The 25,326-nt window shown below is 40.7% G+C and overlaps 1 protein-coding gene across 2 annotated transcripts in view; it reads right to left on the reverse strand.

Annotated features, from left to right (window-relative positions):
* The window catches only part of CFAP47 (cilia and flagella associated protein 47), a 185,850-nt gene that overhangs the window by 149,849 nt on the left and 10,675 nt on the right, over window positions 1-25,326 (reverse strand). For both annotated transcript variants that reach the window (XM_081197772.1, XM_081197773.1), the window contains 16 exons: window positions 25,021-25,157; window positions 23,005-23,240; window positions 21,439-21,631; window positions 20,040-20,250; window positions 18,539-18,691; window positions 16,687-16,867; window positions 15,906-16,002; window positions 15,307-15,523; window positions 13,744-13,988; window positions 12,189-12,319; window positions 11,470-11,592; window positions 10,971-11,102; window positions 9,853-9,930; window positions 8,481-8,625; window positions 4,218-4,306; window positions 3,096-3,261 (listed from right to left, as the gene is read on the reverse strand). In XM_081197772.1, coding sequence (XP_081053898.1) covers window positions 3,096-3,261; window positions 4,218-4,306; window positions 8,481-8,625; window positions 9,853-9,930; window positions 10,971-11,102; window positions 11,470-11,592; window positions 12,189-12,319; window positions 13,744-13,988; window positions 15,307-15,523; window positions 15,906-16,002; window positions 16,687-16,867; window positions 18,539-18,691; window positions 20,040-20,250; window positions 21,439-21,631; window positions 23,005-23,240; window positions 25,021-25,157 — 2,534 coding nt within the window. The remainder of the gene's footprint in view (window positions 1-3,095; window positions 3,262-4,217; window positions 4,307-8,480; window positions 8,626-9,852; window positions 9,931-10,970; window positions 11,103-11,469; window positions 11,593-12,188; window positions 12,320-13,743; window positions 13,989-15,306; window positions 15,524-15,905; window positions 16,003-16,686; window positions 16,868-18,538; window positions 18,692-20,039; window positions 20,251-21,438; window positions 21,632-23,004; window positions 23,241-25,020; window positions 25,158-25,326) is intronic.

Raw genomic sequence — 25,326 nt, forward strand, 5'->3', positions numbered from 1 at the left:
AATCAGATTGTGTTAATTTCTTGTTTTGCCTAGAGATTGACCTGTCTGTCCTACATAGAATGCAAAAGGGCATTTCTGACAGATTATGATCCCTCTCATACTAGAAGATGAGCAACTAAACTTTAATTAGTCACTGCCATTTTTTATGATCTGTTCTTTTTGAATATCATTTCACTGTGCCCTCACTCTCCTACATACTGTCCCACCAAAACTTGTCAGTTTTGGATTATACAATGGATCTGATGAAGTTGAGAGTGGTCTACAAAAGCTTATGTCGTAATAAATTTGCAAGTCACAAGACATCTGAATCTTCATAATTTGAAGAATTTGCAAACAGTGACTTGGAAGCAGGCTTAATTGTAGTTTGCTGATCTAGATGTCACAGCAAACTAAGGTTAGAGAAAATCATTATTGGAGGAAATCTGGGCAGGAGAGAGAAGAAAAGAGTAGGATTATGTGAGTCTACGGCATGATTCCAGCCTTGAAACTATGGTATGCAGGACTAGGTTACAAGATCTGAATTGTACCTACATATAACAAGCATTAAAAATTTAAATTTGCATCCAAAATAAAAAGAAGAAAATAACATTAAAGCACACAATAATTAATAAAAGGGATGTCTTTTCATATACCTATCACGACGAAGTCAGTATCTCCTTCTTTTCAAACGAATTTAAAGCAAACAATACAGTATTCTTCAAAGACAATGGGAAGTGCTTTAGAGTTGCTGCTAATTAAGTCAAACTGAACTGAAGTAGCATTTAAATCCATCTATTTTAATCATAGTCAAAAAGTACTTTTCACTAATGATGGAGAGTTCAAGTCATACTATTTTCTCTGAAACCACTGAATGTCATAAACCCATTATTAGCCACTCTATTATTGTAATAGCACTTACATTTTACATAAGTGTATTGATTATGCTTGCTGCTCAAATTTAAGTACAGATAAAGAAATAATAGAAACAGAAAGAAATAATAGCATTACTTTTTATTTCATAGAGTAATTGCTGCATTGAAATAAAGAAATAAAAGTACTATATACAGCCTAGAATTTGATAAAATACTTTTAAGGCTGTGGTGCTATGCACGCTTTGAAATGACTTTCTTCTGAGTTAGTGTGCCACATCTGCATTGTAATTGTTATTAAAGCTAGCTATTACAATGAAAAAGGAAAGCTCGGTGGAAGAGAGGACCAACTGCTACAAGAGCCTATCAGGCATGTCTTATAAGTGATTCACCTTTACATCATATTACGGTATCTTGCACCCAATTCCTAAAAATCTGCAACACTTACAGCATTGTATTTGGTGGCATTATACAGTCGTACCTTGGTTCTCAAACACCGAAAACCTGGAAGTAAGTGTTCTGGTTTTCGAACGTTTTTCGGAAGCCAAACGTCCGATGTGGCTGTCAGCTATTGTTTCCGGGGCACCTGCACCAATCAGAAGCTGCGCCTTGGTTTTTGAACATTTCAGAAGTCAAATGGACTTCTGGAACAGATTAAGTTTGGCTCTTTTGTTTTTGCTATTTATTTTGTGTTTTTGTTTTTGAGGTTTTTTCGGTTAATTTGTTTTTGTGATTGTGTGAAACCCAGTTCAGCTACTGATTGTTTGTGTGACTGCGGAAATGGATAAAAGCCCCCCATCTAAACAATGACTATCATCAGTGCAGGTAAGGGAAAAATAATAATTTTTATTTTTATCATCTACAATACTGTTTTATTTATTTTATAGTACAGTATATTGATTATTGCTTTCATTTGATGGATCAATGGTCTTGTTAGTAAAATTCATGCTAAATTGCTGTTTTAGGGGTTGTTTTTTAAAGTCTGGAACGGATTAGTCCATTTTGCATTACTTTCTATGGGAAAGAGTGCCTTGGTTTTGGAACACTTTGGTTTTGGAATGGACTTCAGGAACAGATTAAGTTTGAGAACCAAGGTACCACTGCACTGGCATAGCACATTGTGCTATAAAGCTTATACCTGACTAAAGAGCTTCAGGGGTTTTCCTGATTGGTCCAAACAACTACAGCACAATCCTATGCACGCATGCTCAGGAATAAGCTCCATTACTTTCATTTGGGCTTACTTCCTGGTAGAGATGCAGAACACAGAGAAGTGGGGTACAATCAGTGCTTGATCACTGAATGTAACACACACTGTGTAATGCTTGTGTAACTTTTGGTAGCCAGTTACATGTAAAACTGCCAGTCTGGGTGCAGCCTTCGAGTGAAATGCTTCTTTATAACACGTGTCCTTCTCTATACCCAGCATTGCACTCAAAACTAAAGAGAGCCAAAGTGGATTGTAAGCTATTTATTCACTTTTTTCCACACTGACCAATTTCCTGTGGTTAATAAAAGGTGATACTGTTTCATACAAGAAAAACTGCTGGGAGAGGCTGCAGAGTTAGGAAGTATAGAATGATGTGTACATAAGGGGGGGAAATAAAGATGCAAAGTTTATTATATTTTAAATGTATCCAAGATTACTAGCATCATTTCCTTGCCACTGAAAATTACATCAGCCCCTATTTTTCTGTGCATGATAATTGCTTGTTGAATGTTTGAGTGGACTGAGTGATGTGGTCGTTGCAAGGAGAGCGGGCCTGTTGAGTGTAGGGATGTATGTTTATATTAGTTTTGTGCAGTGTGTATGTAAATTATTTTGGTAATTGTATGATTATATGTAAGAGCTTTTTGAATTATTTATGAGATTTTTCTAGATATATACTGTAATTATGTTGCATTTTGATTTTTTGTATAGAATTTGCTTCCATGGTTTTTGTTTATTTTACTTATGTACATTTATTTATGTACTCAGATATATTGCTGTTTAATTATGTTACTTAAAATGTGTAACATTATTGTCATCATCAGCACAATGTTGACTGCGGCTCTTAAAACAGGACAGACACCCAAGTTATCACTCGACTGCAATAACTGCTATGTCAAGGCACAGATATAGCCCCTCTGTTCTGTCAGCTGGTTTCCCCACTTCTATCAAGAAAAAGCTCAAGGGTGGAGGTGGGAGGCAAGAGAGCTATATTACAATATGCACACCAATTTATGTTGTTTCTAAGGTTTACCTACCAGTTCCCTGAACTTTGCACACTTTAGTAGGTATAGTCAACAATTGAGGCCGTGGGACAATGATATGCTTTGCTGAATCAGAAAGACTTGTTTTTTTGGTGTTCAGTGAAGGTTCATCCTCATCAGCGTTAATGTTTATTGGAAGACTGAAGTCATATGCTGCCACCTAGAGGGAAAAAGTCATCACTTTCTCACTGATAACAAAAAGGAATACAGAAAACACACACACACACAGTGTGTGGGAATGCCTGAATGGAACAAAGATTTTGCCTATGGACTGGAGCACTTGACATACCCAAAACACATTTAATAAAAGCTACTTCAAGCCTTTATAATGAGATATTTTGCATTCTTCACTGAACAGCGCTATTCCCAGATCATTGGTTATAGAGAAATTTAATATTTTTACCTACCTTCCTTTTAAAATCCACAAATTATGCTTACTTGCAAATCAGTACATCATGCACAGTTTTTTGGCTGATTTACAGATGTGTAAATCTTTAAAGACCAAACAATCACATGACATAAAAAAAAATCTTGCCTGACTAATTCCAGGACCTTGATTACAAATATTATTATTGGCAGTAAGGGATACCCAATTAGGCTATTTACCTAGGAAGACTGGTTTTCCAAAGGTAAATACCTGAACTCTCAGGCAACAGAAGCAGGGAATCGGCTAACCATTCCTACCAGGCACAGTGGGAATATTGCTAACAGCTTCCTCAGAGCAGCAAAGAAACAGAAATAAGAAGTGCCATGAAAAACCCCTTACTATCCCATACTATTTATGTACAGTCGTACCTTGGATCCCAAACGCCTTAGTACTCAGACGTTCTGGCTCCCGAATGATGCAAACCCAAAAGTTATTGTTCTGGTTTGTGAACTGTTTTTGGAAGCCGAACGTCCAATGGGGCTTCCAAACATTTTGGATTCCGGATTCCGTTCAAATTCCAAGGTACAACAACAAGGTACATGCTTCACTGCTATACAGGCTATACAGGCTGCTATGTAGTAATTTGGTGACTAAGATGACTTCAGCAGGGGGTTTTTAAGTATTACATAGAGTTAACCCTTTTTCACATGATAAAAAATTGGTTGCTTATTATTATCTCATATACTTACTTCTTTTGGTGTGAAACTCAGTGAACAGTCCAAAGCTGAATTTTCTTCTATAATTGCAGTATAGAAACGGGGAGTACCTGGTGTCACAGCTATCAGAAAACAGAGTGTGTTTTATATGCTGTTACCATTTGTACTGATTAGCTTTATAGTTCTAAGCTATTATTATTAGAATTATTATTATTAGAATTTATATACCACCCTATACCCGCAGGTCTCAGGGCAGATCAAGAAAAAGGGGGAAAGGAATGAGTTAGGGAAGTGGTTCCAGTCATTTCCGGAATTGCTGGTTTTACCTTTTTGCAAGAAAAAAAGAATTGGATTTCACCTCAAGATCGCTGTTCACTGAAGAATTCACCCATAAATTGAACTAACATAGCTCTCCTTATTTACTGTCACATGCACAGTAGTAAACAATGTTCCCAAATTCCAGCCACTTAGGATAAATGAAAAGAATTTGCATAGGGTAGAAAACTAACTCCAAAATTGGCTATGTCCAATTTTTAGTTTCTTGGAAGACTGTATATATGCATCATTTAAGCAGTGATGAGCAGAACATATATGCAGGGAAATACTAGTTTATGAATCTTACACTTGAAAACCTGGACTCTCATGTCCTAAACATACCTATAAGGAAGTTTAAAGTCTATTGAACTAAGTGAGGTGTACATTTGAGATGTTTTAGAGAGTGCTAAAGCCTCTCGCAGAACACAGGGGGCATTATTCAAAACCTTTTTGTAAATAGCTACAATTGCTACAGTATTTGTATGTATTTGCAATCATCTTCTTCAACTATCACAATTCTATCTCAGCCATCAACAGCAGAACAAGCATATTCCCTGTGGTGTATAAACAGCAGTGATGCTTATAGGCAAAGACAGAAGTAAACAACCTTAAGTGATCTTGACTGAATCTAAAATGCTTAAAGTCCACAGAAAATATCAAAAACATGAACAACAGCATATGACTTTCTGTAACAGCAGTGGTCTTTCTGAAAGCTATTAATGGTTAGCTATGTCAGCCATGGTTTCTGGCTAATATAATTTAACAGGCAAAAATGAGGGCGGCTTGATACAAGGGCAGTTGACTCATCTCCGACATAGCAAAAACAATCCAAGTAAATTTTGCCACATTGTGAATTGATGGTATAATAAGTTCATGAAGTTTCCATATCATAAGTATCCTGGTTCCATTATGCCATGGGGCATGTGCTGACTCCCAGTTTAGAAAAGTACTGAAGGGGAGATCAAACCAAACAATTCACCATATTGTCCTGGCTCTCACCGGATGAAGAACTCAAATTCAGAATATGATTTCTGCAAGAACCCAAAGGTCAAAGGCACAGAAGGTACATGGAATGGCTAGGCAAGCTTGCACTCCCATTGTAAAGGAGTGGGGCAGGCATGACAAATGTAGCAAACAGGGTGCAACTTTGGACTGGGCAAGCAAATGGGGACTCCTCCTAGTGGGTTGGGCCAGAGCCACGGTGTCCTGGGTAACAGAGGTGGAGATAGTGCTGGCTCAGAGCCAGATGAAACCGAGCACCTCTTCCATAGCAGAAACTAGCAGAAGTGGAGGATTCAGTGGTGAGGGAGGCAGATCCAGGACTTTGGGCTGGATGGATGAGAACTGACTCAGCGATAGCATGCTGGGTCCCTCCCTAGGATCCATCTTCCATATCCTCCACAGACGACTCTCACAGGGCCCAAATGGAGCCCATTCCAGCCTGTTAAATTCCTTCCAAGACTCCATCAGCCTCCCTTTAGCTCTTTCCATCCCTTGATTTCATCCAGCAAGCCTGAGGTGTCTCCATGCGACTCATGGCATCAATAATGGAATAAATGGTTTGACTTCCATAACAGAAACAAAAATGGCTGCAGAAGTCAACTTTATCGGTGAAACCAGCATTAAGCACTGGTAAAGGAGCTGGTGGAAGTGCCCCTTGCACACACACCACCCATATTGCTGCCTCCCCCCTATTCTGCAGCCCTCTGGGGTGATATATGTTACTGTACCTTTAAGGTGAATAGACTTAAGAGCAAACCTGTCAGTTCACTTGTTCAATTAGAGAAGGCCCAGTTCAGTTTGTGGATGGGGGCTTGCTTTTTAATAAAATGTTCTAAATTGTTAAAGGGACGCGAGTGGCGCTGTGGGTAAAACCTCAGCACCTAGGACTTGCCGATCGCATGGTCGGCGGTTCGAATCCCCGTGGCGGGGTGCGCTCCCGTCGTTCGGTCCCAGCGCCTGCCAACCTAGCAGTTCGAAAGCACCTCCGGTTGCAAGTAGATAAATAGGGACCGCTTACCAGCAGGAAGGTAAACGGCGTTCCGTGTGCTGTGCTGGCTCGCCAGATGCAGCTTGTCACGCTGGCCACGTGACCCGGAAGTGTCTGCGGACAGCGCTGGCTCCCGGCTTATAGAGTGAGATGAGCGCACAACCCTAGAGTCTGGCAAGATTGGCCCGAACGGGCAGGGGTACCTTTACCTTTACCTTTTCTAAATTGTTAAACTGAATCTGGAACTTCATACTGAAGACAACACAGAGTACTAAGGAAGGAAATACATTGTGTGAAACTACTATGGAATATCTGAGAGCTCTGCGTCCTTTTTCTCTCTCTCAAAGGCAGCTGAGGAAAGGAAGAGGGAGACATATGATTATAAGTGAGGGATAGAGAGAGGAAAATAGTGGATTTAAACAACCTCACAGGTTTGAGTAAAGCCAGCAGGGATGAATAGGCACTGCAGTTTTAAACAACAGCAGATTGTTGAGCAGAGCAAACAGAGGCTGACAGTGAGAGGAAAATTGTAGTTTTAAACAATAGCAGAGGTCTGAGTAGAGCAAGCAGAGACAGAAAAAAGGGAGAAGACACTGAGGAAAAAAGTGGCAGTTTAAAACAATGTTTCAGTACAGCAAGAAGGCAGTTGGGAACAGCTCTTCTGTGTTAGCTTCCATCTCTGCTATTTCTCACTGTTAAAAAGAAAAAACAACCACCCTCCCTTCCCAATCTATTGAGACCTCTCCCACCACTTTCCTCTCTCAGCGTCCTCTTCTAGCTAAGGCCACTGATGCTGTGCAACCGGCCTTCTTTTATGCTCCTCTGCCCCACCATGATTTCATGCAAAGCCAGGACTCTGATACAGCACTACAAACCCTTCAGTGATAGGCTGAATGATAACAGCATTACATTTTTCTAATTTTAGTAAGAAACACTCCAGTAGATTCAGGACTGGATAACAATCCCTAACAATTCCTAGGGGAATGTGCACCCATCTCTTAAACCTGTCCATTGTGCTTTAACACACCGCTCCATTTTCTCCCATGTATTGCACAAATCTAATGACTGCAGCTAGAATTTTTAAGGCATATTTTTTACAACTAACTCATTGGAAAATCCTGCATTCTTTTCCTGGTGCTCAGAAGTGCATGGGGAGGACTACTGGCATGGATTCTCATGTGAAAAGCTTTAAGAAGAACTTTACTAACTCACTGGATTTATGTTTATATACATTTCTATACAAACCTGAGCCTAGGGCTTGCTGATCAGAAGGTTGACGGTTCAAATCCCAGCAACGGGGTGAGCTCCCATTGCTCGATCCCTGCACCTCCCAAACCTAGCAGTTCAAAAGCACATCAAAGTGCAAGTAGATAAATAGGTACCGCTCCGGCGGGAAGGTAAATGGCGTTTCCGTGCGCTGCTTGGTTCGCCAGAAGCAGATTAGTCATGCTGGCCACATGATCTGGAAGCTGTACACCGGCTCCCTCAGCCAGTAAAGCGAGATGAGCACTGTAACCCCAGAGTCATCTGTGACTGGACCTAACGGTCAGGGGTCCCTTTACCCTTTACCTTTTTATACAGTAATACCTCTGGTTACATACCGTCCTCCTTGAGAATGCTTCGGGTAACGAGCTCCGCTAACCCGGAGGTAGGTGCTCCTGGAAGCAAACTTTGCCCCAGGATGTGAGTGGAAGTCGCGCGCCAGAGGTGCACACATGCAGCAGGAAACCCCATTAGCAAAACGCGCCTCAGGTTAAGAATGGTTTCAGCTTAAGAACAGACCTCTGGAACAAATTAAGTTCATAACCTGAGGTACCACTATAGAGCATTAGAGAAGCGTTTTTCCCCTTTTTTTTATTCATGCAGCAACTACACAATATTTCCTTGCTTTAAAAGGGAGATTTTTAGTGTAAAAGTGCTTAAGCCTTTTCTTCTTTTACCCAGACAACTTTCCCCAACTTATTATAGTTCTAAAACAAACAAATAAATACCTCTCTGCAAAGAAAAATGTAGCTCAAAGTCTTCATGTTTGGATAAATCCACAGTCACCTTGGCCCTTGTTTTTCCTTTGTTCTCAATAAGGAATGGAATTTCTTGGGTAGAGCCAACATAAACCCCGGGAAAGCAAAATGAGTCCTTTAAAAAGAAGAAATAACAAGCACTAGAAAGACCTAGGATGAAGGTAAGTGGCTAAATCTGCTAAAAGCCATATTGAAGAAGCAACATCAAGCTGAGTAGCCCACTGTTTAATACAGAACCCATGACAGTAGTTTATTATTCCACTCATTGCCTCACATTCCCAGCAATTTTAAACCAAGTGGAAATATCAGCATCAAGACATATACATGGACCATTTAAGATATTTAAGCCAATGTTACTGCTAAAATACGTTCTGCTTTATTTAAAACAGCTTTATGTCATCAAAAGGGAATATTGGGGAACAGCCTTACTTAACTGGTTTACAAACTAAGGTAGCCGTCCCTTATATTTTCATAATGTAGCAAGCTCACTGACACCAAGCAGGTCTGAGTTAGCGCCTAGATGGCAGACCACCTGAGAACGCTGTATCAAGTTTCACTGTGGAACAAAGGCTGGACAGAAATGAAACATTTAGTTTACTTAAATTAATTTTGTCTTGTCAGAGTAAAAACTAGATTACACGGCCTCTGGACCGATGCCATGGCACTTTGCCCCCAAGGAAGAGCCCAATCCTTGGAGGGATGAGCACTAATGCTCTCATGTCGAGGATACGCCTCCGGGAGGTGGGAGGGGAGGAGGGGGTTGGCTTCGTTAAGTGCTGGGGAACATTTTGGGAGAGAGGAGAAGCCTCCAAATTATTCTCTGGTTTAAATTTTGATCTGAATTGTAGAAGAATTTGGGGGCTTAAAAGGTTTCCATCTCCTTTGGAGAAGGTTTTCACCACCGGTTTGGAAAAGTTTGCCAGCATCTGTAGATATTTCTGTAAGTAGTACAGTGTTTTAGCATAAACACACAACTAAACTATTCTTTGTTTTCAGCTTCCAAACACCTACATGAAAGCATAATCCAGCCTATGTTAAACACATTTAAGGCCATGCTTAAATCCCCCTATAAAATGAGGACAGAAAAAAGTGCCTTTTTCACTGATGATGCCCTAGTTTACTTATTAGCTTACCTACTTAGTTTATTTAGTTTAGCTAGTTTACTGCGGACAAACACTGGCTCCCTTGGCCTATAGAGCAAGATGAGCGAGCAACCCCAGAGTCTGGACCTAATGGTCAGGGGTACCTTTACCTTTTTAGTTTACTTATACAAAACGGATACACAAAATCCAATTCTATGTATCTAATAAAGTAAGTTCAATGAAGAATGTCACATATTTACCATACTGATATATATGTCAGGAACATCTACAGATCCACCAATCCTAAGTTCCAAATATTTTGCATGCCGGACAGCTATCTAATTAATAGGAAAAAAGATAAGACAGTAATATATTTTGCCAGTATATCACCCTTGCAAAGCAATCTTTCTAATGTGAAACTTCCATGCTCAATTGTATTAAGACAAAGCATTTCAAAAACTGTTTTCTAAAATGCAACTGATGATATTGTGATGTAGGTGTACAAACAATTGCAAGCTAAGATATCAAATAGTGCAGCCATTGCTGAAGCTAAATTTGTCAGAATGGGTTTTTTATGTTTACAAATTGATGTTTACAAATTGAGAATATGGAAGACAGAATAGTGGGAAAGAGTGATGTATTTGGTCTGGAATAAGCAAACAAATCACTAGTACTTGGCCATAACATCTAGTTATGCAAAGGCCATTATCCCAACAAACAGTGCTGTCAGGGCTAAGCTTGTCTTTACAACTGGAGTTCAGGAGCGACTCTAGAAACCTATTTAGCCCAACCCCAATCTCATTCCATTCTGGTTTTGAGTTAGAAAAGCATAGTATCGGTAGTTTTTAAAAGCCATCCCCTTAGAGAACAGTGCAAATAAAACATTCCTGTTCCCTTTAACCATGATTAAAATATGAAGAGAGGGCAGTGGAACCATATGCTCTTACATTGCATCTCCTCTCCCTGGTGTAGGAAGCCTGCCTGGAACAACTGAGCTCAGGTGATGCTTCCTCTCCCTCCCTAGAGGATTAGACTGCTTGATTCAAGTCAAGTCATGGAACATAACATAATTCCTATCTCTGGGGTCTCATTGTCCAAGAAGGATTTCACTAGCTGGGGTCTCCCAGCATGGTTTCATGATATCCCCCATTTTAATTTTCAGTTCAGTTCCTACTTTGCCACCTTTCTTTAGTCACCCTCTGGACTGGTTGCCTTTTGAGACCTTCTCCCACTCAACTTTCTAATCTTCAGTCAATCCATGCTTTTCCTGATCCTATTTTGAGATTATTATCCCCCCCAAAAGTATTTGCATATCAAAATACGAGTATTTTTTAGAAGCCAAGCAAATGTTTTAGATAGTTATTCAATATGTTAATACCTCCACTCTGCTATCGAATTTCATTAATGCATTTGGTCTGAAATAGATGTTGATTTCAGTGTGGCCTCCAACAGGTACTACACCCTGAAAGGGAGATATAATCATTCCAGGAAGAGGATTGGCATCAATGACCTGCCAAGAAAAACATGAATCTTGAATTTTAGGTTTCTCTGCAAATATATTCTCACACCTATTTCCAGCCTCCCTGATAAAAATTTCAAAGCAGATTACCAAAAATAAAATATACTACCAATAAATTTATCTCACATCCAAAACACAGAAGAATTAAAATAAGCACAAACCAAATGATTCAGTTAAACAAGAGGAATAATTATTAAATGACTTCTGGAATAAAAGGGTTCTGAATGCCTGTCTCATACAATGTGGGAGAGTGGCCTGAAATACCATTTGTGAGCACTCCAGCAGCTGAAGCTTTGGGGTATGAAGGCAAGAACACACAACAATATGCACAATGCTATCCACTTTGGGTATGCCTCACCTGAAAGTATGCATGGTTATGTCCTACATTTTGGAGAATGGCTGTCTTGCAGGTAGTCAAATGCAGAGGAGCATGATTAAAGGTGATCCTTTGTTCCTTAAACTGAACACTGGTGGTGCCAAGCTAATATCGAGAAAGAAAACCAAATAATAATAATAATAATAATTAATAATAATAATAATAATAATAATAATGCATTACCATCAGTGCACTTGTTCCAGCACACATTCAGATTTCCATTACTTCATAGAAGCTAGAATGGAAGCATTATTAAAAATAGACAATAGTTTTTAAGGGAAAGGATGTTAGATTTTTTTAAAATCAAGAAAAAAATCCACTGTTTCTCTCATTGAGAATGGTACCTTGGCACACCTGCAGCATGGTTTTATTTTAACATTCCGTAGTTAATTCTGCAGCAGTACAGATTTCATTTTACTTATTTAAAGTTGTCATTTTGAACCAGAGTTAGGAAGCTGCCTTACACCAAGTCAAAGCATTAGCTCCATCTAACTCAGAATTGTCAATGCTGACAGGCAGGACTGTTCAAAGTTTCAGGCAGGGAGGGGTCTTTCCCAGCCCATCTGGAGACATCAGAGTTCTCACCTGGGACCTCCAACTTGCAAAGTATGGGGTCTACCACTGAGCTACAGCCCTTCTCCAGAATCATAAGGAGTCACAGGCCACATGGGAAAAGTACTAGTAAAAGATTACAATGTTACCTTTGCCAAGCATTTTAGTTTAAGGGTTTTCCCCTGATGCACACACAAATCAAATTCTCCTCTTGTTGGAGCAGAGAAACTTGGGTGCCAAGCCACTTCACACTCTAGATCTTGACAGGCATCTACGACACCTAAATTAATAAAGAAAATGAATATATTACAGCTGCTAAAAATGTAAAGATTATGGAGGGTGACAAGTAATTGGAAAACTTAGCTTAAATCCTGCTCAATATGAATACACATTGTTAAGAAATACTATTATAGAGTCTGGGCTTCAAAACCACAAAAACTGGCATAGTGTACGAGAGTAAAATCTTAACTTGTCAAACTATTCCACATTGATTAAAAATAGGATCTGAATTAAACAGGCAATGCTCCAAAGCCAACCTGTTGTATTTCAAAGACTTAGTCAACTCTGCTAGGTTAGGTAAATGAAGAACAAAAAAAAAAAAACCCTCCGCCATTTTTATTAGGTGATTGCTGGCCATAGACAGAGGGTAACAAGACTTTTTGTTTCATTGACTGCTTTTTGTGGAATGCAGTTCTCACCTTTCCTGATACAGTGGTACCTTGGGTTACATACACTTCAGGTTACATACGCTTCAGGTTACAGGCTCCGCTAACCCAGAAATAGTACCTCGGGTTAAGAACTTTGCTTCAGGATGAGAACAGAAATTGTGTTCCGATGGCGCGGCAGCAGCGGGAGGCCCCATTAGCTAAAGTGGTGCTTCAGGTTAAGAACAGTTTCAGGTTAAGAACAGACCTCCGGAACGAATTAAGTATGTAACCAGAGGTACCACTGTACTTAAAAGCCTTTGATTACCTTGGAGGGGGTGGAGACAATAAAAAGGTTGGTTATTCATATTATTCTGCTTAGCAACACAAGCTATATGATGCTGGACCACAATCTTAGCTGTGTGGTCATGGCTCAAAAAATATACTGAAAGGCAGCACAGTAATTATGACTGGTTAGTCAACTAAGATGTCATTAAGCAAGCGGCAGCCCTAATTTCGAACAGTTCGTCAGTTTAGTAACTGACCCATGTAGTTAGTGTCAGACCACAATATGAAAGACGTGGGTAGACTTAGTTGGTAGAGCACAAGACTCTTAATCGTAGGGTTGTGGGTTCAAGCCCCACGTTGCGCAAAAGATTCCTGCATTGCAGGGGGTTGGACTAGATGACTCTTGTGGTCCCATCCAACTCTACAGCTCTATTAGGACCACCTCTCAGTCTAGCCTATTTCACTGGGTTGCTGCAAGAATAAAATGGGCAGTGGGAGAACCATGTATGCGGCCCTTTTCGGAGAAAGAAAATGTGGTAAGAGAAATAAATGAAAGAGTACCTTAAATACCTGCAAACATATCTGCCCCCAAATTCTGAACAATAGACCTATTCACTTCCATATAGACTTTCCTTTTGCGGAACAGTGGCCAATGTGACAGAGGGCTTCCACTTGCCCTCCTTCAACACTTTAAATATCAGATTGCAGCATATGCCCATCACATGTTACTTTATTTTATCACTGCTTGAAATAGTCCCATAATATACTCTACCTTGCTCTGGGCATATGGAAAATGCCATTCCTTCATCTGTAATTACAGGCTTCCACGTGAATTTTGCAGGGCAGTTTCTATGATTGTATAGTGTCACTGTTGCTCTAAATCCAGTTTCTGCTAAGTAGCTAAAGGCAGGATTTAAAGTCAGTTCCCTTGTGGACATTTCCAAAGCAGCAGGTACTACTAATGCTACCACTAACACATGTCCAGTGTGATGCTGGTTTACTGAATACACGAAAGACCTGTAATGCAGAAGAAATTGCATGTATGATATTAAAATGAAACATGTGAAGAAGAGGATCATAAAAACATGTTAATTCAAATATATTTTAAAATACTTTGCAAAGGTATATGCTAGGTAAAGGTAAAGGTACCCCTGCCCGTACGGGCCAGTCTTGATAGACTCTAGGGTTGTGCGCTCATCTCACTGTATAGGCCGGGAGCCAGCGCTGTCCGCAGACATTTCCGGGTCACATGGCCAGTGTGACAAGCTGCATCTGGCGAGCCAGCGCAGCACACGGAAACGCTGTTTACCTTCCCGCTAGTAAGCGGTCCCTATTTATCTACTTGCACCCGGGGGTGCTTTCAAACTGCTAGGTTGGCAGGCGCTGGGACCGAGCAACGCGAGCGCACCCCACCGCGGGGATTTGAACCGCCAACCTGACGATCGGCAAGTCCTAGGCACTGAGGTTTTACCCACAGTGCCACCCGCGTCCCAAAGTATATGCTAGTTGTGACCAAATACTGGAGCATCTTAAAAAACTGGGCTTTGTAAATTATAAGACCACTTTTCAGGGGGGTGAAATCAGAAATAGTAATCTATTTTAGTAACTTGCATTACTTAAAAGGTGTTTGGATCAAGGGGAATTTTTAAAAAATAAAATCCAATGCAAATGCTTTTAAGTGTGCATAGGATTGACACCTAAATGTTATATACACATATACATATATATATACATATACGTGTGTGTGTGTGTGTGTGTGTGCAGGTACGTATCTAAAATGTGTGTGTATATGTGCATGCGTACCAGTGCCATATAGTGACCAGGGCCATAGCTTGGGGATAGCGAGGTGGGCCCCTGCCAGGGGCGCAGGCAATTGAGGAGTGCAAAATCAGCTAAAAATATGTCCATAAATATAAATATCAATTATTGCCTCATAAGAAATTATTTTAAATAGAAGGTGAATTGAATAGGTGGAGGAGAGGCGGAAAGAAGAGCTCATTTATCCATAGCTAGAGGGCACAATCTGGATGGTTCTGTCAGGGGCGCAAAATCACCTAGTAACGGCTCTGATAATGACATCAACACAGAACTTTATTTGGTTCCTGCCTTTAAAAACAAGTCATGCCATTTTGTCAAGGCAACATGTATAAAATAATTGTGCAAATATCAGCTTGCTTTTCAATTCACAGTTTCAATTCCTTTTCTTTGTTAAATTTAAAAATAATAAAATATTATTTATAAAAAAGACAAAATGCATAAGAACCCTTTCTTCCCTCAGAGTGCTTTACTCAAAAAGTTATTCCCCCCCCCAAAAAAAAAAGTCAAAAAGTTTTACTTTCGGAAGTTTCCCAATTTCTTGTTCTCAAACACAACTGGAATATAAGTCTTCGTAAAAGGTGGAATGACGTGAGACAAAGGGCTGGTCTGTTGCAGTTCCTCACTTTCAATTCCTACTTGTACCCAGATGTAGACTGGGAGATTATTCACCAGATGCATTTTTCTGGTAGATGTAGAACACACGCAAACCTCTCCAAAGTCAATGGTAGAGGGGCCTGAAAAGAATGGAAAGGAGATGTGGCTGCAGAATTTTTAAAAATGGCTTTTTTTCTATTGTGAAGAATTAGGATCAGAATTTATAATTAATTAATTAATTAATACTATTACCATATATTTATTTATACCCCAACTTTTTCCTTGACAGGGACTCATGGCAGCCTACAGATAAAAATAAGAACAGCTAAAAATATAGGGGGGAAACAATCCTTAAAAAAGCAATTCAACACTGTTATAGTTGTAATTCTATCTCTCTATCTATACACACAAACATAAAATATATTAAAATGGCATGGTATGTCCCTTTCTTTACAGTCACTATTTTTAAACCAATACATGATTTTTGTCCCTTGTTGTGTTTAAAGGAAGGAGAAATCTTACCAATGAATATTTGATGAAGCTGCTTCGGCGTCAGAATTAAACTACAGTCTTCAATCTCTTGTGGCGAAGTTGGTACAGGGTTAAGCCCGTCACCCACCTGTAAAAATAATGTGTTAGGCTTTTGTTCAAATGTATTGAACACAGTCCATAGAATCTGGGTAAGCAAATAAACAGGAGGGCAAGTTTATGAGAGGAAACATATTCTGTAGGCTGACAGCTCATTTCCAGGCAAACAGGAACGCAGAAGGCAACACTCACATGCATGAGATGTTGGGCACTGTTTATCGACCAACATTTCAAAAAGAAGTTTACAATACGCACCCAAGGGAGCATGGAAAAGCAGCATGTTTCGTGGTTCAACATTCATTATCACAGACCCTACACAAATTGTACATACTTGTACAACTAGTACACACTATACAAATGCACAGTGTATCTGGGGAGGATGGACAACATGTTCACCAGAGGTATTATTAATAGTATTAAAAGCTGGAAAAATTAGATTCTCCTGCAAAGGAAACACTACCAGAAGAAGAAAGATACCCAGAACCACAACTAGAAGGCAACACGGGAATATTTAATACACAAAATCTTAATCTTCAGAATTCCTTAGGGGGGAAAAGAGGCTGCAGCCCTGAGTGTGGAATCCTAGGCACACTTTTCTGGTAGCAATCACACTGAAATTAGCAGGACTGTTGAGGAAACATGGATGGGATGAGGCTACATAATATTTTGAGAAGCTGTAAGCAAGCAAGATCATCTTCAAACATATTTAGCTTACCTCTCTGGCTGAAGTTTTAGATTCCATTTCTGCTAACTGTTGACTAGTTAATAAGCTACTCCTTACACAAGCAACCTCTTCCTCCAATTTCTCCTCCTGTAAAATTTTAACCCTTGGAGATTTCAAGCCCGATGCTGGTTTTAACCCAATATCCACAGGATTATTAAGTGATTTAAAGATCCTATGAGTTGGAAGTATGAAGAAGTGACATTCAGCTATGAAGTAAACATACTGCGAAAAGTTACAACATTTTGAGTACATATTTTGATTAACTGAATTCACTAGAGAGAGAAATTTCCCAATGCAAGCCCTGATATTAAATACTAACCTACACCAAGTTACCTTTTAATTATAAAGACTGTCACAGTGCATATATTTCAAACGTGTCTTCCTCAAATTACTTGGGAAAGATAGATAGATCTCAGAGTCCAATGCAGTTTGTGGAGGAAAGGAGGGAGGAAAAGTAACCACACATGACAAGACAATTAGCTGACACTGGAGGAAGCAGCTGATCACCAGGGACTGCAATTTGAATTTCTAAATGTCACTCACGTGGGATTCATTGTTCTCAAACCCATTCAGGTACGTAGAATTAATCATAGAATCATAGAATCATAGAGTTGAAAGAGACCACAAGGGCCATCGAGTCCAACCCCCTGCCAAGCAGGAAACACCATCAGAGCACTCCTGACATATGGTTGTCAAGCCTCTGCTTAAAGACCTCCAAAGTAGGAGACTCCACCACACTCCTTGGCAGCAAATTCCACTGTCGAACAGCTCTTACTGTCAGGAAGTTCTTCCTAATGTTTAGGTGGAATCTTCTTTCTTGTAGTTTGGATCCATTGCTCCATGTCCGCTTCTCTGGAGCAGCAGAAAACAACCTTTCTCCCTCCTCTATGTGACATCCTTTTATATATTTGAACATGGCTATCATATCACCCCTTAACCTCCTCTTCTCCAGGCTAAACATGCCCAGCTCCCTTAGCCGTTCCTCATAAGGCATCGTTTCCAGGCCTTTGACCATTTTGGTTGCCCTCCTCTGGACACGTTCCAGTTTGTCAGTGTCCTTCTTGAATTGTGGTGCCCAGAACTGGACACAGTACTCCAGGTGAGGTCTGACCAGAGCAGAATACAGTGGCACTATTACTTCCCTTGATCTAGATGCTATACTCCTATTGATGCAGCCCAGAATTGCATTGGCTTTTTTAGCTGCCGCATCACACTGTTGGCTCATGTCAAGTTTATGGTCAACCAAGACTCCTAGATCCTTTTCACATGTACTGCTCTCAAGCCAGGTGTCCCCCATCTTGTATTTGTGCCTCTCATTTTTTTTGCCCAAGTGCAATACTTTACATTTCTCCCTGTTAAAATTCATCTTGTTTGTTTTTGCCCAGTTCTCTAATCTGTCAAGGTCGTTTTGAAGTGTGATCCTGTCCTCTGGGGTGTTAGCCACCCCTCCCAGTTTGGTGTCATCTGCAAATTTGATCAGGATGCCCTTGAGTCCATCATCCAAGTCGTTGATAAAGATGTTGAATAAGACCGGGCCCAAGACAGAACCCTGTGGCACCCCACTAGTCACTCTTCTCCAGGATGAAGAGGAACCATTGATGAGAACCCTTTGGGTTCGGTCAGTCAGCCAGTTACAAATCCACTGAGTGGTAGCATAGTCAAGACCGCATTTTACCAGCTTCTTTACAAGAATATCATTATTCTCAACCTTTAAGTCACATTTCCTATACATTATTCATACTAGGATTTGTAGCTTTTTATAAAAACGAAGAATAAAACTATAGCGTTATAAATCTGGAAAGTGATTGAGCATTTTGGCAGTTTATTTGGAAACAATGTTTACCGAGCAGCTTTTTTATGCAAACGATGCTGTCTTAAACTCTGAAGATAGCTTGCATAGTAATCCTTATTCACTTGCTTTTCCATTTCTTCAAATAACGTGTAAGAAAACTCTGGATCCACATAACTGTATCTGGCAACCTTTGTGAAAATAGTCCTAAATGTGTGAAAAGAAATGCAGCCTCATTAGAGCAGGAGCCATTTAAATGTGCGCTGGATTCTGAAAACAATTCTACTTTTGCTATATAAATGTGCTATTCATACGTCCATTATTCCATTGCATTTGACCTTGCCAAGACAATCCTAACATAGGACTGTTGCAATTTGATATGAAAAAAGGGAAATTGTGGGTTGAGCCCAGAGTTCCACTCTGCATTGGAGGTGGGAGGCAAGTAAGCTATCTTTGCAGATTCCCCCTTCTACTGGGCCTCTTCAAAAGCTGCTCCCAAGAATTGGGAGCCCTTCTGGAGCAGCATGCAGTAGCACCAGTGGGATGGGTTGCAGAGAGAATATGGCCCCTTTCTCCCCTGAACAGAAGCCCTTTTGTTTGCACAGCCATCACTCTGGAGCCAATCCAATATTAGCAAAATATATTTCAACACAAACAGTAATCACTTGCACTTGAATTCGGGTTCACTATATATTTAATTCACAGGGACAAACATTAAAGGCTACAAAATAAAATATTTAAAATAGCACCCAATGTCACAAGAGATTTCCATTCATGCAATGAATCTTCCCCCTTCCCACTGATTAAAATAATCTGGCCTGGGCAGTTAGGGCGGCTATTTGGAACAGATCTGAGGGCACTTGGAGAGTGACATGTGGGAAGAGAGGAAAGGGATGTCCTGTTGCACAAGCAAAAACCTGTTGTGCTATATGATGGGCAGTCTTTGACTGGGCAGTCTTTATCAAGGTGATATTTTAATTATTGTTATTGTTAGGGACTGGCTAGATGATGAGGAGGGGTGGGAGGTACCAGCTGGGGAACCCCCAAGGGGAGCCCCAAAGGAGGAAGGCTTGGAGCCCAGAGGTTGGTGGTGGTGACAGTGGGACACTGAGGAGAGGTCAGAGGGAGACTGGGGAGAGGAATGGTTGAATGTTGAAGAGGCAACAGGCTTTAGTGAGCAAAGGGAGCCTGTGACAGGGAGCAGCTCAGACTCAGAGGCTGAAGAAGATGGGGGGGGGGTCCCTCTGTTGACTCCACAAACACGCAGGGCAATGCGTAGGGTGGGGCAGGGCAGAGATTACAGGTTCCCCAAGATAGTCTGAAGCTGCTTGGGAAACATTCGGCAGAAAATGAGACCTAGAGGAAGTAAAAGGCAGGGACCATCAGTCCTGGCAACTGCCCTATAGTGGCAAGTCCTGTTGGGAGGTATTGCTAAGCTGTATGCCATTTTCTTAAATAAAGAATTAACTACACTGCCTAATTCTGCGTCTTTTTACTGACCTGCATCTGAACCAGCTCTGACAGTTATAAATCATTATCGCTTTTTCAATATTACCTGTAATCCTTATGCAGTTCAGGAGGTCTTATGCTGGCTTGACGATCATTAGGAAAAGCTACCAATGCATTGCTCAATTTTTTTTTTATCCGGTGGGCATGAATTTGTGTCCGATCTGATTTAAGAAGTGCCACTGGAGCAACATCAGTGGTTTGTTCCACCTTCCTAGCTACAAATACTCCCACTTCATTGGAAATCTGTGGTGTTATACCTTAGTCAGAATTTAAATAAAAATAAATTATATGTGTATCAGATATCATTTTTATTCCTTGAATTGCAGAAAACTAAATTGCTAATACTACATTTCCCCCCCCCTAAAAATAAAGGACTACATTCCTAGGCTAGTATTATAAGTGCGCTTATACGAGTTATTATATAGGGACAGCTCAGGACATTTTGCTGCCTGAAGCAAAGAACATGACAACAGCCCTCCCATTCCACACAGAGAAGCTGACTGGACTGTGACAAGTGGATTTTACTTCAACACTGCTATCCAGATAATGTCCTCTGCACCTCAGGTTAGGAAGCTAGCTTAGGAGTACAGGGCAGGGCAGAAACGATACACAGCTCTATCACCCAGCAAAGAAAAATTGGAGGAACAGACAAGCTGCATCCCAGCATGTGCCACCTGAGACAATCGCACAGCACACCAGCAAAATGACCAGGGAGGAGCAAAGTGATCTCTCCCAAAGTGTGCACATTTGCTCATTATCCAAAGTCAGCGTGGGGAACTTTTGGGCCTCCAGAGACTCCTGAAGTACAACTCCCTTCAGCCCCAGCCGATGGCCAGGAAGGATTTGAGTTGTAGCTTGGCAGTGTCTAGAGAACCCCAGTTTCCTCATACCTGTGTTAATCCATGGTTTGGCTTAGCATTACATGTGAAAGAGGGAAATGGCAGGGATCAAAGAAGACCATGCACATTCTGAATACAACAGGTATGAGTTACCTGACAGAACTCTCAAATTGCTCTTTAAAAGCCTCCATTCAAGCTCAAGAAAAGGGTTTATCAGTTAGGCCTGGTCCTGACCTTCAAGGTCACTTCTCCTCTGGGGCAGGTGTAATGTGCTGGTGGGCAGGCAGATGGTTGAAGAGTTAGATCCACAGGTGGAGACTAATCAAACATCAGCTCCTCTCAAGAAGCTTTGAGTTTCAACTGGAATTCATTTTCAGGGCGTGCAGGAGGCTGCTCACCCAGCCATGGGATGAAATGTGACTAACTTGCTACTTCACCAATAAATTATCAGAGCATTTGAACAAATTGCCATGCCAAAGTCACCAAAAACTAGTTCTAACATTTCAGCCTCTGTCTACCATTTGTCTGAATTATCCCACAAAAGAACTGACAGAAATGTAATTTCAAACATGTTAAAATTGTAACCCCTTTTTCTTACTAACTTACCAAGGTTGGGTTTCAGAACCACTTTATTGGTTACAGAGTTACAAACGCCAGAAAAAATTAAGTATAACTGATGGAAAGGTTTGATCTTCAGTGCTGGTAAGCCATCTTTTTTTGCCACTGGACCAATGATATCTATCACCTGCTTCGCTGTGAAGGTTCCTACGTGACGTGGAATAAATGAAAATAAAATATCCTAAAGATAAAAATAAATAAATACAGACGTTTAGGCATTTTAAAATGTTACATCATGCTCACTCATTGTTTCTTTTAAAAAACAACAACAACCAGGATGTTAAATTCCCAGCATTCAAATAAATAGTTTTCATTTCTTGAACTTTAAGTAGTAAAATTCTCTTAAACATCCCTATCCAACTACTTAGGCTTCACAGTCTGTTGACTGCTTCATACACTATACAGCAAGCATGGTTCCTTACAATGTACTTGAAGACTACAATTCTGTAACCTTTTACCCAGGAATAAGCCCACTGAACTTGACAGGATTTGCATCTGAGTAGATGTGTAGAGGCCTGGGAGAGAGAAGTTGAGGAAACAGAGGTCAATGGTTGCCAATGAGCAGAAGGACAAGAGAGGCTCAGGTGGCAGTGAGAAAGTTTGTGTGTGTCACTAAGATGGCTCAGTAAAAGGATTCAGCAAAGGCAGGTTCTCACAAAAGGCCAAGAACGTGATATTTTGAAGAGAAAGAACTACAAAGAAGAAGGCATCAAGATAGGAGTGGAGTTTGGCAGCAGATTAGGTAGACAAAATAGAAGAGAAAGAGGAAATAAGGGGAGATATATGTGGCTTTAGAAATAAGGAAGAGAAGCTTGAAATTGATGTAGAATTTGACAGGTAAACAATGTAAAGAAGAAGGGTAATGACTGCTAATAGAATAGAGTAAAATGTTGTAACAGGTGCATTCTCATTATATACTCATGGAGGGTTGTGGATGAATGGATAGGTTGAAAGAAGGTGGTTATGATAGTTAGCTTTAAGCAGAGAGAGGAGAATGTTTCTCATCTATGTACGTAAGAGTAAAAGGTGCTTCTTGTGGATAAGAGATGGATAAAGCAACAATTCTGTAACTGCTTTAAAGCAGGAAGACAAGAGAAGCAAAAAGGAGTAAAATTTCATGCATCTCAGAAACAGTCTCTCAATGACAAGGGAGTGTCATCTTTAGGCACCAGGCAAAAATGTTCTGCTTCAACTGGCCTTTGGCTAATTAATATTCTACAGCTTTTTTAATCTGCTTGTGGGGGGGAGGGTTCTTTTGTTTTTGTTCTATTTATTTGCCTTTTGTCTTGTATTTTTATCCTGTGAACTGCCCTGAGCTCTTTGGATGAAGGGTGGTATATAAATTTAGTAAATAAATACTTTAAAAGCAAGCTCTGGGTTTTTTGTTTTATTTTAAGTAACAATCATTCATGCATGCCATCATTACAGTAATACTGCTTTAGCAGCAACTTAAATTTATGTTATTGTACAATGCAACACTTCACAATATAAAGCACTTTTAAAGTTAACTACATATATGCCGCGTAAGATGAAAGAAAAATACAAAGATAGTACCTGTGTAGACTTTGCTTTTACTTTTCCCTTTTCAGGACAAATATTATAATGTGCAATCTTACGAAAAGCAAATGATACTGGAAGAATATCGCATTCATTTTTGAGCGTGCAAACAATATCTGTTTGTTCACCCATGTAACACTCCACAAAATTAACAACTGGTCCTGGTTTGAATGTCAGAATGACCGGAAGCCCTGAGCCTATCAAACCCAACTCAACCTGATGACGATTCTTCTCTGTAAAAAGCATTGAGATAAAAGGATATGCTATTATTTACAGCCGAAAGACAGATAATATAGCAACCAATTTACTTATAGATCATGAAAGACTGTCTTCATATAATTTGCCCCCATTTTATACAGTGGTGCCCCGCAAGACGAACGCCTCACGAGACGAAAAACTCGCAAGACGAAAGGTTTTTTCGTTTTCGAGTTGCTTTGCAAGACGAATTTCCCTATGGGCTTGCTTCGCAAAACAAAGCTTGCCCCCGCACCTCTTTTGAAGCAAGGGGCGGCGGGGAGAAGATCGCTTCTCCCCGTTGCCAGCCCCGCAATCTCCGGGGACAGAGGGGAAGGCGCGCGCGCGCCTTCCCCTCTGTCCCCGGACCCCTTTTGAACCAAGGGGCGGCAACGGAGAGAAGCTGCCCCTTCCCTTGCTTTAAAACAGGTCCGCTGCCCCTTCCCTTGCTTTAAAACAGGTCCGGGGACAGAGGGGAAGGCCCGCGGCGCTTCCCCTCTGTCCCTGGACGGTCTCCATAGGAACGCATTGATTGATTTTCAATGCATTCCTATGGGAAACTGTGCTTCGCAAGATGAAAAACTCGCAAGAAGAAAAAACTTGCGGAACGAATTAATTTCCTCTTGCGAGGCACCACTGTATGATCAAGTCATACATGTATCAATGTACAGTCTACCTCCTGAAATTTCAGGCAAGACACATTGTATGATAAATGTACATAAAATGCCCTATTGTAATCAGATTTTTTTTTAAAAAAAGATGGCGCAAAATCATCATAAAACCCCAGCCTAGCTTCCAAAAGTCATTGTTTCTGAACATACATGGGCTCAAAATTTGACTAGTATCCAGGATAGAAAAGTGTATTTGTTGTGGGCAGCCACCAAGCATGAGAAACTGGTGAAAACACCTGGGGAAATTCCACATACTATTACAGACCCCAAATATATGAGTCAGATTCCTGGAGGATAACCAGGCCTTCAGCCAGAAATCAGTGGCACTGAAGTAAGGAAGTGGAAAACCTATCAGGTTCTGGAGGTCTGCCTTGTCATGCTAAACCTAACCAGAAATCCTTACATGGTAAGAATAATGTATGATGTCATTACTGCATGCTGGTACCTAGCAGCCACTACACCTTCTGCAGCCAGCCCAGAATTAATTGGGATCTCTCAGTCATCCCTAAGAAGTCATCAAAGGAGGAGAGATAGCAAGGAATGCCTGATCCCTGACATGCAGGCCACAGAAGGTGCCGAGATCCTGAATGATTCAACCTGTGAACAGAGATTCCGCCTCACCCCTACCCAAGCCTTACTCTCAGAAAATGCCAAGGGGATCCTTTCTTGGAGTGAAACATTTTTGGTGAGCTGGCCTTCATCACAGCAAAACATGGAAGACAGAGGCACGCTCTTTTGGCCATTTTGCCCAAAATGTCTTGCTCTGAAGAAGGATGTCCTTGGCCCTTTCTCCGAGTGAGGCTCAGGCAGGGAAGAGGTAGAGGTGGAAAGCCCTGCCTCTTCAGGGAGCCAGCCAGCCCAAGAATGGAGTGAGTGGGGCACCAGGGCACTAATTTGCTGTTGCCTCACTCTTGCCACCTAAAACAAGCCTCAAGGTATGTAATTCACACCTTCTTGTTACATGCAGAGGTGGGAGTTTTCCAATTAATTTAGGTATTCAGATTATAGATTATTTTATGCAAAGCCCATTACTCTTCTTGGAAATTTACAGAGAGAAAAGTACAGTTCTAATCCCATTCCATTTAGTCAATATTTATAAATGCCATACCATCTGTAGGTCTGTCACCACCAGCCACTGCTTCCAAGAAGTCGTTTTTGCTTCCTATAGCTTCAAATTTCAGAAAGAGAGCATAATCTTGCCTTGGTGGAGTTTTGCCAAGGTCCCCCCTGTCTCTTTTCACCATTCTGAAAAATTCACAATTACATTTATGTTTCTAAGCGGGGAGGGAGAATATATGCTGTTAATGCCTTAACAAGTTTAAACAGAAAAATTAGAGCAATTAAGGTTTCTTATGCAACATCAATATAGCAACACTAATTAACGGGGTGTTTCTGCAGGGTCATTACCTCACTC

The sequence above is a fragment of the Podarcis bocagei genome (genome assembly GCF_964188305.1).
Source record: "Podarcis bocagei genome assembly, chromosome: 6".
Classification (NCBI taxonomy): domain Eukaryota; kingdom Metazoa; phylum Chordata; class Lepidosauria; order Squamata; family Lacertidae; genus Podarcis; species Podarcis bocagei.